The 12229-nt window shown below is 40.3% G+C and overlaps 1 protein-coding gene across 3 annotated transcripts in view; it reads left to right on the top strand.

Annotated features, from left to right (window-relative positions):
* Positions 1-12229, top strand: part of TGFBR3 (transforming growth factor beta receptor 3) — a 121569-nt gene that overhangs the window by 62764 nt on the left and 46576 nt on the right. For all 3 annotated transcript variants that reach the window (XM_048066977.2, XM_048066976.2, XM_013186548.3), the window contains exon 4: positions 7469-7606. In XM_048066977.2, coding sequence (XP_047922934.1) covers positions 7469-7606 — 138 coding nt within the window. The remainder of the gene's footprint in view (positions 1-7468; positions 7607-12229) is intronic.

Below are 12229 nucleotides of genomic sequence, written 5' to 3'. Positions count from 1 at the left end.
TCGGTTTTTATTAAATAACTTATGGGATTTGGCTTAATGCCATGAGCTTCAATGGAATTATGCCAGGGTGAATCTTTCCCATGATTTTCACAACTGAACTATAATTGCAGTTCAGTTGATCTGTAGAACGTGGGTCAGAAGGTCCAGGCAACGCCAGTCCACTTACAGCTGTGTATTTATGATAAAATGAGCAACCCACTCTCTCCTGGCATTGCCATGTTGCTCCCTACAGTTGTGGGGGGATTGCTGCGTTGCTCACTGTGTGATAGTGTGGCTCAGGCATGCTACTTGGGCAGCAGCGTCCTTTAGTGCTGGCCTGACAGAGAAGAAAGCTTGGTGTGTCTGTGGCAAAGGCTGCATGGATGGCAAAATTACCTTCAGAGGTAATACCGTAAGAACATATTTTGCCTTTCTTGGAAAAATCAGCAAACTCTCTCCCAGAAGCTGTTGGCTCCTGAGAACTGTACATTGCAATCTACTATAGCTGGCGTGGTATCGAGTCTGTAACACAATATTTAAAGAGCATAGCAAAAATACCAAAAAATGGATAAAATACTTATTCCATTTTGAATTCCCAGTCTCTGCCTAAAGAATACACCTTTTCATTACTTTTGTCTTAAAAATCAAAAAAATAACCTAGAGATTTTTCCCAAAGCAATTGCTAAACACTTTTTGAGAAGTGATAGAGTACTAGGTCCCACCCTTTGAGGTGGATTCGTGGATTAATCTTTGACTGAACTCTTTTACAGCCAATGTATTGGAGTTAAATTTTTTCAAGTGAGTTTCAGTAGAAATTCTAAACCTCTTATACTGGATAGTATGCACCAATGATCTGTAAAGATAATATTCATACTAGTTTTTGTTGCAATTCAGAATAACATATATAAATATAATGTTAGATTGAAAACAGTTATAGAGGGCAGTGATAAATATTTTCAATTTTCTGTCTGCGTGGTACTAATTAACTTCATCTTTGCAGCTGAGCAGTAAATTAAGAAGTCATAAATCCATCTTCAGTGCATCATTTGTAAGTCAGAAAATCCGTTTATATGATCTGAGGGTTAAAATTAATTTTCCTTTTCTGTCTTATGAAACGGTTGTCCTAGCCTGGGCAGTGTAATTCAGTACAGCACAGCATATTTTACCCTGGTTTATTTGCACAAATTTGTAGTGGTTGTTTTGGAAAATGTGCCATGAATTTATCTCAAGGACTTCACTCTGGAATAGTTATTTCAACCTCGCAAATCCTTGGCACTTGACTTTCATCTTTTAGAACAAAACACAGAGTCTGTGATTTGATGCCTTGAAGTCAGCAGAACAAAATGGTACTTTTTAGCAGCAGTGTTTACTTTGATCCATTTTCAGCTTTTGTGCCCTTGCCTTTCACATAGTACAAATTGCTTTAGCAGAGTAATGGGGCAGGAGCCCGTAGACTGTTTTTGCAGTTGGTTGCTGTGGTGACACTCAGCCGTCCATGAAACTGCCATCTCCAGGGAAACAGAAACCTCTGCAGCCGCCTTAACCTTGTTGCTGTCACATGCATCTGCGAGAAACCTTGAAGGAACTTTTGCAAAGTGTGTCAGCAGGCAGTAGTGATGGGCATGTGCACAGGCAGACATGGCTGGCTTGTGTCGAAAAGGCATGGCACCTATAAAATGTGGTGTCTTCCTGAAGTCTTCTTTTTTTCAGTTTTAAAACATATTGAAAGATTCATTCAATAAAAAATGGCAAAACTTCTCTGTGGTTAATTTCATATTCATAGTTACATCCTTTCTTGCTGTAATGCACTTTTTTGTGAATTTGTAGGTTTTGTTTTACGGATTTTTAGTATAGCCTTAATATTTAATATTTACTTATGACCAAGTTGTCGTATTCCTCGCAAATTAGTCACTTATTTGGAGGAGCGAGTGTGTGCCAAAGGAGACTGGGAGGGGCAGACCTGAGCCTGGAAGAGCAGCTTGCTCTGACAAACAACTCCCGAGGCTGAGTCTTCCTGAAAGAGCCAGTGCTGACACACGTGTCCAGAAGGTCTGGCCTAATACCGACTGCACAACAAAAATGCTGGCTACACATCAGCTCGGTAATCAAATGAGCCCTTCGCAAGGAGTGAGAGATGTGTTGGACCACATGGTCTTATTTTCCCATGCAGTTGTTATGCTGCTGTCTGCTTGGTTAATGTGCTGTTCCTTTATATGTTTTAAAAATAATGTGGACAGAGCCATAGCAGCTGGTTGTTAAATGCACTAGGTGACCTAAAAGCACTTTACTACATTTAATGACTCTGGTTTAATTTTCTCGTTGTTGTTTGACCAAACTGCTCATATAGAGAGAGCTGTCTGAGATGCAGAAGATTTGGCTTGTGGTGGTGCGTTGCTGAGGAGCACAAAATGCGTGTATTGTAGGTTTGTGTGAACTTACAAGAACGGGTGGAGAATATCTCTTTTTATATACATCACTTAAAAAATAGGCTGCACTGGGAGGTTCAGAGAAGTAGTGAATTTTACCACTGAGTTCAGTGGGTTCAGGATTTTGCACCAGGTCTCTGTATCTGGCTGTACAGAGCCGCACACATGGAGGACTGGTTTCCAACGGGGTTTCCGGGCAGTGCTTAACATACATACTTAATAATATGAAATCTGCCAGTGAAAATACAAAAAGAAAGGGAAAATTTCTAGTTAGCTCTTATGCTATTAATTAGAAACATTTTGTTTGGTGGTTTGAAATGATCCAGTACCTTTCTATTAATTTATGCGGTGTTTCGAAGGTGCCACGAACCGTCTAGACATTTGAGAAAGGACGTGCCTCGAAGAGCTCACAAACTAAGATGAGACGGGAGGAAAACGTGGCTGGGAAAAGAGAGCACCGTGTAGGATTCAGCAAATATATGGGTTCCTAGACACTAACAGACATGACTTTTTGGTGACAGATATTGCTGGAGAGTAGGGATGAGGGTCTTCCATTGCCTGTCCACCCCTTGCAGCGGTGGAGGCCGTGCTGGATGGTCACACAGGGGTAAGGTGGGAGCACTGGTGCGGCAACAGAAAGCTTAAGAGGGCAGAGGGGCAGTGTTGTGCTGGATGTGCTGGTTATAGCTTAAGCTTGGTACTTCCCTTGTGTCAATGTCATGAGCTCGTAACAACTTAAAGTCCTATTAAGTTTTTCAGTCTCTAAGGTAGGAGTGGGAGAGGCACTCCCAGCGGTTTCCCAGAAAATCTCTCCTGGGACCAGGAAAAAGTCTCCCATAATAGATGCCACTGTTGTGTATCGTCAAGCACAGGTGATGATGAGGCAATTCTAAATACTAGGTGGGGATGCAGTTACACTGTCAGACTTCCTTTGATAGGCCTTCGCAGGGGGAACAGTTGCATTCAGGCTAAGCTGGCCAGGTGCTCATCATCAGAGCTAGCCCTGAAGCAAAAATGAATTATGAAAGAATGTGACCAAGATGGTGCTGAGCAGTTGTTGAGCAGCTCTGTGGGATTTCTTAACCAGAAAATGCCTAGCTGGTGCTCAGGACTCCGAGAAGTATAGTGACAGGGAATGTATTTGTCAAGGAGTGTAGTGACAGAGGTTGCTGCAGGAGCGTGTGCATGTGAATTGTATTATTTAGCAAGTCCGGGACTAGGGATATGAATTCCACATAATGTGGTTTGCTGTCTTGCTCGTGATCAAAATGAGTGCAGGAATGCAAAATCACATTTATTCTGAAAAGTTTTACAAGAATGCTTAAATTTATTTATGAAAACTTAATTGATTTTGGATTCAAGTCCTGCAGTTTTCTCAAAGATCAGCCTGCATTTTTCATTCAAAAATGTAGGAAAATTCCATTATGTGATATAATTTATGCTACAATTCCAGCCAAAGGCATGCATAGATATACCACTATTTCTGAGCAAGACTCAAACTTTGTATGGAAATAACCATATGTGTATATTATATGCATATTTAATTTCTGAAGCCTAAAGGAATAGCGACTAGGAAATGTAATAGGAGATGCAGTTGCAAAGAGTCTGATTTTCTCACTAAGGTGGTATGATTTCATCTTATGCTCTCATGTGACCAAACTAACAGGCAGAAATCTTCATGAAGTCTAAAACATCTGTGTTGTCTGATGAGACGTTGGCTTTGAATAAACCTGTCTGAGATCAGTTGAAACAGAGATACTTCTCCATTTTCTAATTACCCGAAGGACTTGGCCTAACTATTTCTGAGATGAAGTGTGTTATATTTCTTGTCATCATTTCTGTTTTTAATAAATACCAGAGGTTTGAAATAGCAAGAATTTTTAAAATTTCTAATAGGAGCATCTTCTTTGAATTAACTTGACATTCTGATAAAAGCACAAGCAGGGTGCAAACCCAAAGTAAGTGCACCTACTGGCCAATATCAGGATGCTGTTACTGTTTCTCTATTCTTGGTTATTTAAATACATAAACTTATTATAGCTCACTTTGTAAATATTTACGTTAGCCTTTACTTGCTTTGGGATCAGAAGAAACCAATTTTCCTTTGGTTGTGAAAATGTGGCAATGAATTCATGTTGTAAGAGTGGACATATGTAATATTCACCGCATTTAGCACAGCAGATTTTCTCATTGACAGTTTGGAGAGTTTACAGTTAAATGTACTTCCTGCCATTTGCAGTTGAAAAAAATTGAAAAAAATTTGAACTCATATTTGCTGGATAAGGACTGCAAAAGATAAAACTTGGCTAACTTGGCTTCTTTGGTAAATTTAGATTACAAAATTTTTATTGCTTTGTAAGAAAACTATATTACATAACCCCAGAACAAGGTAATTATATTTAATAGTTTAAACAGCTCATTACTAATTAGCTGTGATTACACCTGAAAAAACACAAGAATTAATGAAAGCTTTTTATGGCAGTGAATTTAATAACAGTTCTAAACACCTTTTCCTTTCTACTTTTAGCTCTTTCCATTTCTAGACAGAACAACAAAGTGGGGGGGCCTTGGGGGGGAAAAATAACAAAACATTTTTTTTTTTCAGCTAAAAGAATTACTTTGGCTTTATAAAACCTGCTTTAAAGCATCAGGCTATAACGAAGATCATGACTGTTTGGCATATGAAGTCTCTGTCATCCTGTTAGCATTCAGAGAGCTAATATCATGCAGTTTCCTAAAGGGATATATTTTATTCCTTTGAGGCAGAAAATGGAAAGAAAGGCAGTCTCCGGAAGACATGGTAATCTGTGGTACTTAATGTTTTCTTTTGGAAATACATAAATACAAACAGGCCTCCTGCTGAGAGAGATCAAGCACTTGGAGATCTGACTGCATTTACCTGGAAAATGGAGGTGCTCAGCCTTTCTCAAGTCAGAGTGAGCATTAGCCAGTGTGTGCTTGCTTCTGAAAAGACAAGATGTTATTTCTTTAGAACGGATGTGCAGGTTCAGCCAGTTGATGGTAAAATTTCATTTAGAGAAAGTGTATGGGGAAACCTTATACGTTTCTGGATTCATTCAAAGAGAAAAGGGTAGATTGGGGGGAATAAAAATTTAAAGAAATGAGAGGTTAGTGTCTGGGAGCAGGTGCCTTTCGCAGCCCGTTCTGGAAGAAAACCTTGGTGCAGCAGAGGCTCAGACACCGCTTACTGGGACTTGTTTTATTTGGAGGGTCCCGTTCCAGCCCCCCACAGCATGGCAGCACCATGGAGGGGCACTCTTGCCTCCTTTCTCCCAGGCATCCCGATAACCCTTCCAGCCTTCACTGGGTCCTCTCTAACTTGGCATCAGGAGTGGCTGCTTGGTATGGAAAAAGCCATAGCCACAGCAGGCAGGAAAAGGAGATGCTGGCAATGGATCTTGGAATTGAGTTATAGTTTGGGTTTGGGTTTGTTTTTACTATAAATACGGAATTGCTCCTAGAGGTGTGTTCAGTGGGGATTGACACCTCGTTCCACTGTGGTTACTTAAGATAATTCATTCAGTGTGTCTTAAGAGTCAGGTAAATTCTGCATGGAATCATAGGCTAACCGATAGGCATGGTGCACATAGCCAACTGCTTGTCATTTCTTCGTAAGTTTTTAAGTAGCAGAAAAAGTTTTTGATTTTTTTCTGCCCTCCAGGTGCTTGTCAGACCCGAGACCTAGATTTGACTTTCACTTTGCACTGGAAGTGAACTTTTCAGTAAAGGAAGTAGAGGGGGAAAAAAAAAACTCCCCCCCCCCCCCCCCTTTTGGAAAGATTTTAAACAATCGTGGATAGCTAATGTTCAGTTTGGTCTCTAGCTTTCATCTAATTAGATGAATCTGCATTTATTTTAATTGTAAATGAACTGACACTACCCCTATATAAGAATAAAACAGTAATCAATACGGAGTGGTTGCTGTGTCTCAGGTTTCCTCTCAGATTCTCTAGCAGGAGGCAAAATTCATTCTGAATTACCTGTATGCTCAATTTTGTGAGCAACCACTGAAACTTGTGGTTGTGTTCATGTTTGCTCCCTCTATTCCTTTTCTACTCTTTTCAAAGAGTTGTGGCTCTCCGTCGGGGAACTTAGCGGCAACCCGCTGTTGTGAGACACAGACTCGCCTTCTTGGTGTCCGTGCTGTATGACCCCTCACTTGTATTCCTAATGCTTTTCTTCTACAAAGCAGGATGAACTATCAAGCCAAGTACTGACTGCTTAAAAGACATTTTAGAAATTTTAAAGATGGTGTGATTTCAATTGCAAGTTGTGGTATTCTAAAAACTGACACTGTTGTTCTCTATCATGTGCTGAGTTTTGCCTGGCATTGGGCCCTTTCTCTAGGGGCGGCATTGGTGACATGCAGAATGGGGCAGGAAGGGTTTCCAGAAGAACAAACTGTGTGTTTAAAGAGTCATCTCTTCAGCTTTTCTCAGTTTTGTGATGCCATGGGACCATATTCTCCATGTACACTTTTCTGTCACTGAAGATGAGCATTTTCTTTCCTGAGTATGTTCAAATTTCTGTTGGAATACCTTCCATAAGCTAGTGTACTTCTAGCTTTTTTTTCTGGATTTATTTCTTCTGTTTTGTTTGTTTAGTTTTATATATTTTGCAGGTTAGATTTATGCCCTAATAGCATTAGCAGATGAGGTTTCTGCTCTAAGCCAGCTTTGTAGGCTACCATCAGAAATCAGAGTTTTCTTTGCAATTCTTTTTATCTCCTTGTTCTCCAGCTCTCAGCTTAGTGGTTTGACCTTTTGCATAAGCTATTTTTCATCAGCATTTGCCAAGGTTTTCTTAAACACTTTAGCAGTGCTTTGCAAGCATAGAGCACGAATGTTAACCGTTTCATTCTTTATCTGTGCTCTGTTGACTGATCTTTTGGGAAGTAGTTTAGTCCATAATCTCGGGTCAGGAGGTCTTAGTGCTGGAAGCCATAATGTATATAAAAATGACCTCTGATTCATTGTTTCAAATTCCACTTTGGTTTTGAAACTTGTAAGGAAGTAATCATGTATTTCTGTATTTCTCTGTAGGTCACATTACACTTGAATCCAATTTCATCCGTGCATATTCACCAGAAGCCTCTGGTGTTTCTTCTCAACTCTCCTTTGCCTCTGCACTGGAAGCTAAAAACAGAAAGACTGGCACCTGGAATCCGAAGAGTTTTCTTTGTAAGTATACACAGTCCTCCGGCCTGCTCTGTTTCATAGCTATTTGTCTCACAAGACACTGAGTTCATGGCATTCATTTGGAAAGTTTTTAAACATACATTTAAAAAAGAAAAGTTAACACAAGGTCAAGTTTCAGTGTAGGGTTCTGGGGTATAGTTAGGTGGCAGGGCAAAGCAGTTGGGGAAAAAGTACCTAATTACCTGTTATGTGAATTCAAGGAAAAGGAACCAAAATTACTTTTTTTTTTTTTTTTAACACCAGCAGTAATTCCAGTTCACAAAGTTGTGAGGTTATAAAAGGTTGCCAGTCCTAATTAGAAGTTTGATAATATAATGCAAAAAGCGTCAAAGCAATGAGAAATATTACAGGTGAATGCCAGTTGTAGGGTCTGTGACCAAACAAGAATTTGCATGTATTGAGCTCAATATGTACAATTACGGTTTATGTCTCTAATGAAGCTTGGTCTATTGAAATGACCGAGCTAAGCCCAGAATGAAATCATTTTTATTTCTCAGAAAGACTGGAGCACTGCTTGTAATGTAGGATCCAAATATTACCTAGTATTTGTAAATCATGTCCATACAGTTTGCCAGGACATTCAAGTTTGCTATTTGTAGCGAAACAGACAAGTTGTTTGGATTACATTTTTAATGCGTGACATCATGTCTAATCATGAGTCGTCTTTATTAAAGTTGCAGCTTTTACTGTATTCAACTCTAATTGCAGAACTAATCTTGATTATTTTTAGCTATATCCTTATAGGGTTTAACTTTGCTCTTCCAGCACAGCTGACTGTGGTAGGCAGTGACTGCTTCTGCAGTACCTGAAGGGAGCTTAATGGGGTCACTGCACATCTGCAGGAGGGGAGGATGGTCAGGACTGCAGCAGTTAGCACACTGGGAAGGGATACTTCTCTTTGTTGACCTGATATGATGGTGACGCCATTAAGTGCACCAAGAGACCTATTGCTCACAGGAATAGATTTCTTTTTCCTGTCATCAGAGTACAAGAGTAGGAATACCTTTGGTACTTCGAACTGCGAAGGACTCCATCCTGTTTCCAGTGCAATTTGTTACTGACTGGTGTAAAGAACATGGGTTGGCTTGTGTTCTGAGGTGTTCACAATCTCAGTTTTTCTCAATCTGTTAGAAACTCTTAACTGTTATCTTCTTGTTGACCTTTCCTGGTATATGCCCTTAATGCAACCAGTACAATTCAGGTCTGCTCAGAAAATGACTGAGGAACAAGATGATGATAAGAGTCCTCACTCCTCTTCTGATCAAAAGAATCAGCACATTTTACCAGTTAATCAAGACTTGGTCATATTTTCAGTTTACTTTTGACATCATCACTCCCATTTCATATCAGCTAATTTGTTTTCAGCTATCTCTTTTCCTCCACTTCAGATTTTCCTTCTTCCTTTGCCTTGCCTTGGCTTTGGAAGTGAAGAGGCTTTCTGTTGAGAGCCATCCATTTCCGCTCAGCAGATCGTGCCAGCGTTCAGACTGTGGTTGTACTGGGCTTGCTCGGCTTGGCTCAGCAGGGCTTCAGTGGGCTGCAGTAAGGCATAGGAACAATAGGAATTTGCCTAAGGCCTCAGCTGCCAAAACTGTATGATTAGCTAAGTGTTTGCTTCAGAAAACTGTTTCAAGCTCTTCTGGCTTGAAACAGGCTTGAAAACAAAAAAGATGTGAAAATGTGAGCTGAGCATCAGCTGTTGTAATTCATGCCAAAAAAGTTGTCTGACCTCAAGGATCACCACAGCAAGCATGGCCACTGATGCTGCAGGAAGGGCTGAGTGGTTTCTCAGGTGAGGCAGAAGGACCTGATAGATGCTGCAGATTTGTTTCCGCCCTGGTGGGGCTGAGCCACCTCCTCCTCCGTACTCTAGCCTCCTCAGCTCCACTGGTGATGGTAAGGGCTGGAAGTTGTGGTGCCTCACACTGTCCTCTCACCACGCAGCGGTGGCACAGGGGTAACACTGCTCACAGTAAGCTGTTCAGATAGGAGATATGGCCTTTCCATTGCAAGGAGTGAACTAATTCTCAGTGCTGACCTGTCCCTAATCATGTTTAAACATCTGAAGAGCTCTCCTTGACAATTTGGGATCTCAAGTGCTATGTAAATAATTTATAGTCTTCCTTCCACCACATTCTGTTTTCTGTTTTCTGTAAGGAGCTTGAAGAACAAGATTCCAGGGGAAAAAACAAACAAACAAACAAACAAAAAAAAACACAAAAAAAAACACCACCGGGGTACTGATCTACTGTTACTGCCCAAGTTTAGTCCTCGGAGTCCCTCTCACACTGGCATTTTATCTTATGTGTTGTCTAAGACAATATTTTTTGCAGCAAACATAAATGAACTTAAATGTCTTCTCAGGGTCTCATAAGCCTTCCCACATCTTGTTCTCAGTAGTTGTTACGGTTGGGTTAGTAGGCTGAACAACTTGACCTGTGATGGTTGTCCATTGCCTTTTCACAGTTCTGCCCTGCTCACAAAGCCAAATGCACTGCTTTCCCAAGCAGTTTCTGAAAAAAAAGAGCACAGAATCATGCATCACAGAAAACTATGGGAAATGCTGAGGAAGTCCTACCCAGAGCACCTGTGGACAAGTGCGACGCTCCAAAGAGAAATAGATCGGCTCTAGTTTTGCAGCACAGCTCCTTGTCTGTGCCAGGCCATGCCAGGTAGTCAGTAGGCCTACCTCTGGCCTGAAGAAACTGCCTGCCCCTTTGCAGAACCAAGGGTTCTGATTTCCAGGTGAGTCGTGGAGCAGATGGACATACTGCTTCAGCTCTAGTAGTGGAAAGATTCCCTACCTCCTTGCCAGAGCCCTGAGCAAATTTCAGAGAATTAAGCTTAAGAGTGTAAATCACAGCTGCAAGGGGTGCAGAGTGCAGAACTGCTGCACTTCATTGGCCCTTGTTCGAAAATACTTGGCTTATAAGAGTACTTCTGCAGCTCTGTCTTGTTCATTCTCATTAAATGTATAGCCAAGCCAGAAAATGGAATATTTTGAATCATAAAGGATTTCAAATTAAAAAAACAACAACACTTTTTTGATGTCCGTGAATTGTATGCTCAAAACAGAAATCTGTGTCACGCATACCATAGGAGTGTCATAACTATTGTGTCTGTCTCTATGGAAGCCTTAGGCAGGATAACCATTGACTTTCCAGCCCCTTTTTCAGGCTTCTCATACAAGACAATCATTCACAGTTTTATTACTATACTGTATGTAAAGTATGAATTGTGCAGTTTTGTTGATTGATCCCTAGTTAGGTAAGTGAAGAAGTTTAATTGTTAACTTCTGGAACTTATGGATGATAAGGAAAATACTCCGAGAGTGGTGCTTATGGTACTTTGGAGGAAGCTCTCTGGGACAGCACAGAGGTGCTAAAGGGAGTTGTTCTTTACTTGTCCATTGCCTTACTGTGTTGTCATTGTGCTTCTTTCCCACCTATAAAGCAGAGAAAGCATTAGTAAATGGTCTTAAGAAAAAATGTTGGCATCTTGTTAAAAACCGACATAGAAGATCTAAATAACGATTATTTTGCTGCAAAGTAAATAAGTTACTGTGTTAGTAACATAAATGCAGTTCTTGAATGCACTCTGAACTGCCTTGGTTATATTCAGCTGAGTTACTGACATACTAATTTGCAATATTGAGAGTCAAAAGGCACTACTTCATGTAGAGAAGGGAGTGGCAGTAAACAAGTAAAATTTACATATATTTTATAACCTTAAGTCAAAAGTGATACAGTAAGGTTTACAGAACTTGTAATGCTGTATTTGCCTGGTGTACATAATGCCGTTTCAGTGTTGTGCAAGATAAGGAGGTCAGGCGTCTTCTAACAGCACTGTTTTAGTGCACAAGTGTTTTTGTAAAGCACAGGTATCTTGAGCTTTGACCACTGTTGTAGCTGAGTTCTCTGAGGTTAACCGGGAAAGAACAGCAGGATGGAGAGTAATTATTGAAGTTGTGGGAGTGTCAAAAAAGGCAAATTTCTATGTGAGTTACAGAAAGTAAATGTATGGTGACTACACAGTATGGTGTTAATGCTGCATCTAGCATACACAGGATTATTTTCAAAGAGTCTACATGAATTATATATAATCTTGATGGGTTAAGTAGGTGGTGCTGGGAAAATTATTGTGATTTTAGTACAGAAAGTCCTGAGTTTATTCTGACCATGTTAAAATATAAACATACCTAAGCATCATGGTATTTCAATCTGAAAACACCTAAAACTGGGTTCAGGCACTGGCTTAGTGCTTGAACTCTGCCCAACATAAGTAATTGAAAATCTTCACTTCAATTAATGTTGTATTTAGTCATATTACTGATTGGATTATTGTTTACATGTCACAAAAACTCAACAGTTTGGGGATTGGGCATTTTCTGTTGAAGAGAAAATCTTCAACAGAAGATTTTCAGGGCTGGACCACCAGCCCCCTCAAGGAAGAGCAGCGCATAGATGGGAATGTCTACTCAGTTCAGCAAGGGGAATATTTAGCACCTGTGCTAAATAATTCTTTTTCTCGGCAGGAAGTAAATGCCAAAACTATATCAGAAAGGGTCAGTGGGATGGAGTGGGAAGTACATCCTCACTGGGGATT

The sequence above is a fragment of the Anser cygnoides genome, chromosome 8 (genome assembly GCF_040182565.1).
Source record: "Anser cygnoides isolate HZ-2024a breed goose chromosome 8, Taihu_goose_T2T_genome, whole genome shotgun sequence".
NCBI classification, from domain to species: domain Eukaryota; kingdom Metazoa; phylum Chordata; class Aves; order Anseriformes; family Anatidae; genus Anser; species Anser cygnoides.
This window is presented reverse-complemented; position numbering and strand designations above follow the sequence as displayed.